The sequence below is a fragment of the Chiloscyllium plagiosum genome, chromosome 13, assembly GCF_004010195.1.
Source record: "Chiloscyllium plagiosum isolate BGI_BamShark_2017 chromosome 13, ASM401019v2, whole genome shotgun sequence".
NCBI classification, from domain to species: Eukaryota; Metazoa; Chordata; class Chondrichthyes; order Orectolobiformes; family Hemiscylliidae; genus Chiloscyllium; species Chiloscyllium plagiosum.
This window is the reverse complement of record NC_057722.1, coordinates 59,826,444-59,838,122: the sequence shown is the minus strand read 5'-3', so window position 1 is coordinate 59,838,122 and position 11,679 is coordinate 59,826,444. Positions and strand designations below refer to the sequence as shown.

Sequence of the window (11,679 nt, the reverse complement as noted above, 5' to 3'; positions counted from 1 at the left end):
AACAGCGAACAGCTGCAGCTCAACTCGGTGAGACGTTCGTGTGGCTCTCGCCTGGCAGCCGTTCTACTTATCCAGAGGAAATAGGTTATTCATTCCACTTACTCAGTTTCTGTTTCAGCGAGGGTACTGGAATTGATGCACGAATTGACTATGTCTTTAACCAAATTAGGCAAAACGATAGCAATGGGCGTGGATTGGGAATGGGGGTGGGGAGGAGAGGAGGTGTATAGGTGAGCTCGAAATAATCCGACAGTTTTCGGACCACGATTCAAATTTGAAAACCATCGGAGGATTAGATATAATTATGTTCATTAACGGTCTCTTCAATGTTCTAGGGTTCATACAACGTTACGTAGAACATGGCGAAGAATTAAATCAATCACCTCCATTCTATGAAGGACGTTTGCGCCCAGCCAGAGAAAGACAAGGTCATGCTAAGATGCATATTATGTTCCATCCCATGGTCCTGTCAGGTACAATCATTTATGAGAAAGAAAGAAAGAAAGAAAAGATGTACAGTTTACTATTTGTGAAAAGTACAAAAAAAGAGGTAATTTCTCAAAGGGGAATGACTGGTGGGGTCCAGAAAGCTGTCGTTTAATATGCGTATTGATACAACTAAGTCTGTCTTGTTTAATTTACATTTTAAGATCTGCTCAGAAATTGCGGCCTCAGCAAGTTCTTTGGAATCCGATTATCCGCTGGTACAACTGTTTCGATAAAACCAACTAGACAGATTTAAACAATGTGGCAAAGCAGGAATCAACCAGGTGTTAACCATGTTATTTCCAAATCCGAATAATTCAGCCGTCAGGCGCACGAGTTTCAGTCTCACCTGTCTCGAAAGCATGTCCTAAGATGTTATGATCGGCACATAAGGGATATATGTTTAAGGATCCGCCAGATTTCAGTTTGACTCAATTTCCGTAATGGAATTTGAGGCATAACATCGAACATTGCAAGAACTCACTGCAAAAATATATGTTTTGCATTTGCATCGGATTCTTTGCCACCTTTTTCAAGTGTTAGCGCTGCCGAATATGCCTTGACGAGGCGCGGACAGTGTACCTTGGTGGATGGAACACACATCCGTAACTATGTATCAGTGATCCACGGTAGATAATGGCAGATAAAGGTAATGGTGGATTGTCAATCAAAAAAAGTTAATTTGAATTTGTTATTTTGGAACTCTAGACTGTGGACGCAAGAGGAGGATATTCCGTGATTACTTCACATTCTTTAGCGACGGCGAACAGGCTTTGAGGACAGTCTCTAACTTTTAGATTAGATTAGATTACAGTGTGGAAACAGGCCCTTCGGGCCAACAAGTCCACACCGACCCGCCGAAGCGAAACCCACCCATACCCCTACATTTACCCCTTATCTAACACTAGGGCAATTTAGTATGGCCAATTCACCTGACCCTGCACATCTTTGTGACTGTGGGAGGAAACCGGAGCACCCGGAGGAAACCCACGCAGACACGGGGAGAACGTGCAAACTCCACACAGTCAGTCGCCTGAGTCGGGAATTGAACCCGGGTCTCTGGCGCTGCGAGGCAGCAGTGCTAACTGCTGTGCCACCGTGCCGCCGTGCCGCCCACTAACGATCGTTGTTTCAATATCGCTGCAAGAGTTCCTTCCGGTGTATCAGGCTATACATTCTTCAGCTGCGACAAAAATGATCTTCTCTACATCAGACTGTGGTGCGCGTTCACTGATTTAATCGTGTTAAATTCACTTCATACTGCTCACTTGTTCCAACTTGTTGGAACTTGTTGGAACGCCCACTTGTTCCAACAGTGTCAGTAGAGTTAAGTTTCTTATTGGTAACATGCTGTTTGTTCATAGTGAAAAATTCAGCGATAGTTATGTCCTTGAATATCAAAGAGGGATAGTATAATTTTTCGACAAATTCGTTGCTGTGCGAGATGATTCTTGTCAGGTATTTGTGCAGCTGAAAGGTTGAGTGTTGCTCAAAGTTTCCTGCTTACAAAATATATTGAACTGTTTGAGCAGTATGAAGTGAATTTAACACGATTAAATCAGTGAACGCGCACCACAGTCTGATGTAGAGAAGATCATTTTTGTCGCAGCTGAAGAATGTATAGCCTGATACACCGGAAGGAACTCTTGCAGCGATATTGAAACAACGATCGTTAGCCTTCAATTATACCAGCCGCCTTAATTTGCGCTCGGTGTGGCTTCAAATTGCACAGAGCTTTTCTGCAATTCCAACAAACTTCAATTCTATTAGGATTCATTGATGGAGGCAGATTTGGAGATGGAAATGTGTTGCTGGAAAAGCGCAGCAGGTCAGGCAGCATCTAGGGAACAGGAGAATCGACGTTTCGGGCATTAGCCCTTCTTCAGGAATCTTCAGATTTGGAGATGGCCCTGATGTCACGGCTAGTCTCATTTATTCTACCATGTTTACACATATTGTTACAGTTCTGGTCTCCCTGCTATAGGAATGATATTATTAAATAGGAGAGGGTTCAGAAAAGTTTTATAATGATGTTGCCTGAGCTGGAGGGTTTGAGTTGTAAGGAGACGCTGAATAGGATGGGCCTTCTTACACTTACGAAGTATAAGGGGTGACTTTAAAGAAGTTTATAAAATCATGAGGGCATACATAAAGTGAATAGCAAAGTTTTTTGCCTAAGGTGGAGGAATTGAAAATTAGAGGGCATATTTTTTAAAGTTAGAGGAGAAAGATTTAAAAGGGACCCGGGGGCAACATCTTCACACAGAGAGCGGTTGGTATGTGGAATGAACTACCAGACGAAGTGTTAGATGCAGGGCCACTTAGAGCATTTAAAAGACATTTGGACCGGTACATGAATAGGAAAGGTTTAGAGGGCAATGGCAAACGCAGGCAAGTGGGAGTAGTTTAGTTTGGGAAACTTGGTTGGCATGGACGACTTGAACCGAAGGATTGGGGGTTTCGTGCTGTATGACTTGATGACTCTAAGTGTGAAGCCCAAACGTTTACCAGATCCCAGGTGACGCATTGGTGACTCGTTTATTGATTTATTCATAAATCAAGGTAGATTGATCGGAAGAGAATTGATCAAATGGAATTATTCTTCCTCTTTGTGCATGAGTGTGGCAGGACATACCTCGGCAGGTGATGCTGGTGCAAATATCCTCAACAGAACATCAGGGGCTTATTAACCTCTCTGTCTGAGACAGAAATATATTTCCACTTTCTCTCTTGGACATTAGTATTGTCGTTTTAGGTGTCAGTAGTCCTTCATGTATTCAACACAGTCTTCTGCTGTATTATGATATTAAGATTACTGTAGCTCTTTTGTCTGACCTTTAATACGAAATTTTCAGGCCAGAAGGCTCGAACTGTCGATGTTTTTTTTTCAGTTTCTGGGGAATCTGCATAATCCGCACTGTTGCCCTTCCCTTTTCTTTCACGTGGACCTTGTCATTTTGGTTTATTTCCAAATTACAGACTTTAGTACCTTCATACTTGAATGAAGCCGTGGTATTTCCTTCACTGTATACTTCTAATTGTGTTAATTATGATCAACAAGATTTTTCCCAGTAAACATGCTTCACAGATGAAATCGATCCACAGGTTATTGATCTAATTTTCTTCTTTCTTCAGTGGGAAACAACACACCAAGCAAGAAATGCCTCTCATAAACATCGCAGAATATAACTTCTTTCGCACCTCAATATTCCAGTCTGATATATAGATCCACTATAGTCATCTATTGCCACTCCTATCTGGTTCTTGATGTTTAGTCATGGTTGCATAAACCTCGCTCCTCCATCACCTTCGTCTCATTTGGTGATCTGTATAGGTTATCATAGTAGCTAAGTAATCCCACTTTTATTCTTTAATTCCAGTTAGTTGGACTATATTTTTGGTCTCTCAGCTAAATGTTCCCACTCCTGTTATATAGTGGCTTGTTTCACAACCATTTTCAGTGTAACAAAATTTCCACTTCCACATTTGAACTGAGTGCGTTGCAGGATGGAAAATTAATGTCCACAATTTACCTGTTTGAAACCTCTGCTACAGAAACTAGTTAATAGTCTGAAACATTCTCATATATTTACCGGACACTCACCTATTGGCCAAACTCAACGAAGGAAATTACATTCGCCCCAATCATCGTCCATCAGCCATTTCCTACACGATGCGTTTTGAAACCCTCCTTCTATTGGCGCATTATACTGTATTTCCTCTTCCAGTCCACTCTGCGACTCCCTTCCCCTTAACTAACATCTCATGCCAGTGCCCACATGTCTGATAAATTGTGTTATAGTCCTCCCATTCAGTGAGGACATTAAAGTCAACATAGTTATAGTGTGGCACGTGCACATTAAAAGTCCCTCCAAGTTCCAAAATTGATCTTGTGAGTTAGGGCCGCCCTCCGCTTTTTGTGCAGCCAGGTGTTAAACCATTATAACACATCATTCTTATGCACCCCTGTGCCTATAATTGGACTATCCAGGGACTTTTGCCTTCAAAGTTCCTGCTTTTGATTTTCCCTCCTCGTTTCTGAATCATTAGTTGTAAGATTTCAATCGTTACCTTTTCTATACAATTGGGCCTTCGATAATCCACATGCAGAACTCCCTCAGAGACATATTTTAGCCCGGTTCTTAGTGAGACATAGCATGACGAAGGGTTGATGACTACTGCAACGCTGCAGCAGTCCAAGATTCGTCAGCCTAATTTGTCTTCCATGTCTGACATAGGTTTGGAAAGTTCATGCGCTGACTGTCCCCTATCCTTCTAAACTAACGAGCTACAGTGTGACCATCGCCTGGGATGTAGTGTCTCCGAGTTCACATGAAGCCCTCAGAGTATCAATGACTTGAGATTCTGCTCAAATTAAAATAAAATGCTTTCGGAACTGTAGTTCGAGGGAGCGTAGACAATTTTGGAATTACTTTGTTCAGATCACCAGCGTATCCTAGAGTTTTATCATCATACAAGAATTGCCGACATAGAACCTGGCTGTATAATGACTTTTAAAAACAAATCTTTCGTTCGAACTTGTTGCACTGATTGCTCTTATATTTAGAGTTTGTGGTTTAGTGTTTTGGTTTTTCAGCACATGTGTGGTTCTAAAACGACTGTGAGTTGGGAAATTGCCATTGGTTTATGCTATCGAGCTTTCCCCAAATGATCTGAACTGCTTGAATAACTGTTGCCACTAACAATTGCTTACCTACCTTTGCACAATCAAGCGCTAAAATCTTTCTGAAGTGATGTTTGCAGCAGCAATACTAGGTCGGATGAAGCAGCCTGCAGAACATTGGATTAACTTAATGTACAAAGTGCAAACTTATTCTTTTCCCCTTGGTTTTCAATAGCCTGTGGGTGCGGTGGCACACTGGTTAGCGCTGCTGCCTCACGGTACCAGGGACACGGCTTCGATTCCCACCTTGGTCGACTATCTGTGCGGCGTTTGCACATTCTCCCTTTGTGTGTGTCAATTTCCTCCGGTTTCCTCCCACAATCCAAAGACCTGCAGGTCAGATGAATTGGCCATGCTAAGTTGCCCACAGTGTTTGCTGCATTAGTCAGGGGTTGGAATGGGTCTGGGTGGGTTACACTTCGGAGGGTCGCTGTGGGCTTGTTGGGCCGAAGGGCCTGTTTCCATATTGTAGGGAATCTAATCTCCCCCGATAAACAAGAAAGACTTTAAATCTCCCCAACAAAACCATGAAGAATCTCACTTTACAGGAATAAGGGACTGAAAATAAAATCACGAAATAGGTATGATTCAGATTTATGTCAGATTATAATCCTGTTCACACAAAAAGTTTCCAGTTATGCATCACCTTTAATGTCGTGGAAAGTTGCAAGGTGCTTCATAGCAAGTTCAAAAAAGATTGGCAGCCCCATAGGTAACCTTGATAGAGATATTTGTATTGAATTCAGAACACTGTGCATCCAGCAGCTATTCAAGAACAAATTCTGCTCTTTCTTCTCAGCTCAATAGATTATCCACATTCCAAATCTAGCAAATTGTTGTGGAATGATATGTTCATAAAGCAAAGAGGCTGTTACTCGTGCCTGTGCCAATTCGATGACAGCTACTGGTTAGGCGTACGGGCCTAGTCGTTCCCCATAGAACGGCTTTTTTTTTAGTTAAGTCATTGTTCTCTTTTAATGTTACCAATGAAGTTGGTTTTGGCGCTGTCCTGGGCGAAGCGTTTGAGTTCATAACAATTGATTCGGTCCATAGCATTTCTATGCTTCAACCACAGGCTCTTTGAGCCCGGATTTTTTCAGTCTACTGAACAATTCTCTTGGGAGTGGAAACAATCTAATAAACAATCGTTTAAGAAGTTTCATAATTTCAAACAATGCCAAGAACGTTTGCAATGAATTACTCTGCACAAAATCCATCGAATCCCTGCAGTGCGGAAACAGCCCTTCGATCCAGCAAGTCCACACTGACCCACCGAAGAGCGTCCCATCCAGACACATTCCCCTATTGCTCTACATGTACATCTGAATAATGCGTGTAACCTACACGTCCCTGAACACTGTAGGGAATTTAGCATGGCCAATTCACCTTACCTGCACATCTTTAGATTGTCGGAGGAAACCGCAGCACCCGGAGGAAACCTACGCAGACACGGGGAGAATGTGCAAACTCCACACCCGAACCCGGGTCCCTGACACTGTGAAGCGGCATAAAGTTTCTCTAGCCTTTACTCATGCATGAAAAGAAGTCCAACTTGATATCATTTGGGTGAATTTAGTTTCCAAGTTTTTCTAGGTGTAACAATCTTCCTAAAGTTGAAAATCACACAATGCTAGGTTATAGTCCAACAAGTTTATTTTGAAGTACAATCTTTCGGAGCGCTGCTCCTTCATCCGGTAGCGGATGGAGCAGGATCATATGATACAGAATTTATAGTAAAAGATCAAAGTATGCGATGTATTGAACAAACTTAGATTACTGTTAAGTCTTAATCACTTCGAATGGGTTGCTGGTTTGGATTTATTAATATGCATCGTCTAAGCTGAGATGTCACTTTTTGTATAAAGCCTGAAATTATCTCGGGAATGTGATGTGGAAGAAGTTCCAGGATTTATATACTAATGAATCGAAACCTGCAACCCATTCTAAGTGATTAAGCCTCAACATCAGTTTAGATTTGGTCAATACAGCACATGCTTTCATGTTTTGCTATAAATGCTGTGTCCTATGATCCTGCCCCAATAGTTCCCTGACGAAGGAGCAGCGCACCGAAGGATTGTACTTCCAAATAGAACATTGAACATAGAACATTACAGCGCGGTTAACATTCAACGGGCCATTGATTGCGAAGTTATTAAGAGTTATTTCTTTCACACATATGGTGTATGTGCGTGCGTGAGCGGGAAAGAGAAAGCGAGAGCGCGATCTCACTTGCAAGTAGATTCGAATGTCTGAATTTGAACTGTTTAGTCTCTTCACTCTTCTGTGTGAAGCTGCTACTTTAAAACAACGTAAACTCTATAGTTGAGCAGTTACATTTTTTCCGCAAAAATACCTCAAGCTAGTGTGCATCAAAGCATCAAATTCTAGTTCTATAAAAGAACACGGTCAGTTCAACTTTTCCTTCGTGTTGGAAAAAAACCCGATAATAAAAACTTCAATGTTCCAGTATCTAATACAAATAAAATGCGTGTAATCCCTACTGAATAATCTTGTAGAGTCTGTTACACTTTGCGTTAATCTTTCTTATGTATTATAGTTAAACAATAAAGCAACTGAACACAACTAATTAAAGTGTCAGTACTGGTTAGATGTAGTCAAACATTGCCACAACTTAAATGTTAACTAAACTAAGGCCGAATAACAGTAAAATATTGTAGCCATAGTGAACTGAATTTGCCTAGTGTGTGCAAGCTCAAATTAAAGAGATGGTAAGCTGAAGAGCAAAGAAAATTTCTAGTCTTTCAAAGGTACAATTTGGCCTTTTTTTCACTCCACCACCAAATGTCCCACATTAATCATTTTGTTTGGTTTGAATATTATCTTTCAATGTCAGGTCAAATATTCTACTTAATTTGGATCGCTACTGATATAGAACTTGATTCATAACTAATAAATATCCCTTAACTTGTTCCTGGGTAAAAGGCGGGAAAGGGAAAGCCCATGTTCAGTCAAACGCCATTTTGAAGCTCACACTTGAGGTGGAATCCCTTCTCCAGTTAAATCTTCTACTGAAGGAATAACGAGACACTTAGTTTAGTGCTCGATTTGAACTGAATCACTTTGAATAATTTTAGTCATTATATACACGCGAACATCATTGACTTCACTTCTGTAAACAAGCTGGGAGTTAAAATGCTTGAATAGAATTTGGTAACCGGAGTTGATCACACTATAACCAAATGACATGGTGGAGGCGAAATAAATAATCGTTTTTTCGTTGCTGAGGTGCAGAAGTGTCTTTAGAATTAAAGGAGCACTGTCATAAGCATACATTATATCTGCACAAAGGATGTAATCATAGTCTGAAGAAAACAGCATATGGTCGTATCCCCAGGTGAGAGCACGGACTTTGATACGAGATTGGCAGGAAGAAGGTATATTAACCAAAACGTTCCATTCCATTTGTTTCAGAAGCTCTGGTTTGTCTGTAATAGTGGCATCTCCACCTAAAAAAAATGAAAAACAATATTTTTCAGTTACTTTAAGAAGTAAACGTGTCATCCTTCCCTACTTAGACTTTAATTCCACAGTCATGTGAATGATTTCCAATACGTGAATGACTTTCATTTGCTCTATGAGATCACCTCGAAAACTATTAAGTTATATTAAGAGCAAAGAACAAAGTGAAGTATAACACAGGAACAGCCCCTTCGGTACTCCAAGTTTGAGCCATCATCATGTCCTAACTAAGCTAAAAAACATACCTTCAAGCCTGGGAAAAAGCCACTGACTGTTCACCATAACTGTGCCTCTCATAATTTTGTAGACGTCTATAAGGTCTCCTCTCAGCCATCCTCTTTCCATTGAAAACAATCCTGGGCTGCTTTACTTTTCCTAATAGCTAATACACTTCAGACTAGGCAACGTCCTGGTGAACCTTCTCTGCACTCCCACCAAAGCTTCCATGTCCTTCTGGTAGTGCGGTGACCAAAATTGCACGCAATATTCCAAACGTGGCCTAATAAAGATTTTATACAGCTGCAACATGGTTTGCAAACGCTGGTACTCCATGGCCCAGCCAATGAAGACAAGCATGCCGTTTGTTTTCTTAATCAACTTGCCACATTTAGGGAACTGTAGTTCTGCACATCCAGACCTGTCTGTGTGCTAATGTTCTTAAAGGTTCCCCCATTTGCAGTGTAGCTTACACCTAAATTTGATCCACCAAAATGCATCACCTCGTATTTGAATGGATTAAACATCATCTTCCATTTCTGTGCCCAAGTCACCAATCTGTTTCCTGTTGTTCCTTTCACACTCATCAGCAACGCCACCCATTCTAATTTCATCTGCAAACTTACTAATCAGATCACCATGTTTCCTCCAGATCATTTATATATACTGCAAGCAACAGTGTATCTAAGACTGATCACTATAGAACACCGCTGTTTACCAGTCTCCATTCTGAAAAACACCTTTCTACCACTACCCTCTGTCTTCTATGACCAAACCAGTTTTGTATCCATTGGGCTACCTTATCCTGAATCCCGTGTGCTTTTAGTTTTTGTACCAATCTGCCGCAAGAACTTTATCAAATATCTTACTAAAGTCCAGATAAATTGCATCCACAGCCTTACCCTTATCAATAATCCTCATCATCTCTTCAAAGAAATTCAATCTGGTTGGAGAGACATGACCTTCCCCATACAAAACCATGCTGCCTGTCACTAACTGTTCCATTTTCTTCCAAATGTGCATATATCTCATCCCTCAGTATCTTCTCCAATATCAAACCACTTTGAAATAAATGCTAAAGAACAACAGTGGATTTTGTGACTGTTCCCTCAGGGACACCTTGGTCTACCCTTCCTTCACTCCCAACATGCCCCTCCCCACTCCCCACAGCCTCATGACACCTTCCCCTGCAACCGCAGAAAGTGCAATTCCTCTCCATTTACTTCTTCCCTCCTCAGGATCCATGGGCCCAAACACACCCACCAGGTGGGAGCAGTTCACCTGCAGTTCACACAATCTAGTGTGCAACATTCACAGCTCTCTATGTAATCTCCTCTATACTGGGGAAACAAAGTGTTGGTTGTGTGACCAATTCGCAGAACATCTATTTTAAAAAGTGCAAAAAAAGACCCTGAGTTTTCCAGTTGCTTGCCACTATAAAAAAAAACCCTGTTCCCTGACCAACATCTCTGTCTCAGGTTTGAGGGATCCTGTATAAAAAACAGAGGAAAGCAGGTTCTTGAAGGCCTGAGGTCCTCCAAATCACCTACATGGATCGGAGTGTTTTGTTTTTTGATAATGTTTCCCAAGCTGGCCTGAATATTTATCTGTTTTCCACTCCCCATTCCCCCCCCCCCCCCCCCCCCCCCCAAGCCCCCCCCCATCCCCCCCAAGCCAAGATATTATGTTATTTATGTTGGGGTATTGTGATAGTGTGGGACAGGGTGGAAACACTCTCTTGTGAATATCATGCCAGCATTAAGAACACATAGTTAAGTAGGACACTATTTGTATGTTGCCATTTATACTTCCTGCACACATCTCCCACTATATTATCTAAACATTACAAACTCCTCTTGCCTTGTGCAATCATCTTTTGATATTCATGCAATCATTCTTTTCTCCATTTAGTTTTGTTCACTTTTGCCTCGCCTCCATGATGTGTTACTAACTGCCTTTTTACGGATGCTGAATTTGCTGAAATCATGCTGAATATCTAATGCCCTCCAGTTCTAACAGTTCATCAGTCTAAAACATTAGTTCTGTTCATCCAAATAATGCATCTGAGCTTCTGCCATTTTTCCTTATTTTCCTATTTTATGTGATGCTTCACTGCATATTTATGTGCCGAAAATCCACATTACTCACCCAGAAGAACAGTCACAATGCCCAAAATTCCAGTGCCTGAACCCAGTTCAATCACTTTCTTGTTTGCAAAACTCATCTTTTGTTCCTCAAAGAACTGAAGTAAAACAAGAGCCTATAAAAGCAAAAATAAACAAGTGTGGCTGGTGAGCTATAGATGTTCACCTGACTATTGAATAAAAGGCAATAACACCAGGCGACACCACTGAGAACTAATAAGACACAGAACCGATAAACACCTTTCTACAGACAGAAAAGGATTTAAGTGCAGGCCAGTTTTCTTGTGGAAAAGTGCATATTTCCCAGCTTTCACACATTTAAGATTAACATCAGTTTTAGCCTGAAATAGGTAAAAATAATGACTGCAGATTCTGGAAATCAAAGTCTAGATTAGAGTGGTGCTGGAAAAGCACAGCAGTTCAGGCAGCATCTGAGGAGCAGTAAAATCGATGTTTCGGGCAAAAGCCCTTCATCAGGAATACAGGCAGAGAGCCTGAAGGGTGGAGATGTAAGTGGGAGGAGGGTGGAGATGGGGAGAAAGTAGCATAGAGTACAATAGGTAAGTGGGGGAGGAGATGAAGGTGATAGGTTAGGGGGAGGGTAAAGTGTATAGGTGGAAAAGAAGATAGGAAGGTAGGACAAGTCATGGGGACAGTGCTGAGCTGGAA

General features: G+C 41.4%; 1 protein-coding gene across 1 annotated transcript in view; it reads right to left on the bottom strand.

Moving 5' to 3' along the window:
* Positions 1-8,224: 8,224 nt before the first annotated feature.
* The window catches only part of LOC122555632 (EEF1A lysine methyltransferase 3-like), an 11,292-nt gene continuing 7,837 nt past the window's right edge, over positions 8,225-11,679 (bottom strand). The window contains exons 2-3 of the mRNA XM_043701630.1: positions 11,015-11,126; positions 8,225-8,637 (exon numbers count right to left, since the gene is read on the bottom strand). Of these exons, the coding sequence (XP_043557565.1) occupies positions 8,225-8,637; positions 11,015-11,126 (525 nt within the window). The remainder of the gene's footprint in view (positions 8,638-11,014; positions 11,127-11,679) is intronic.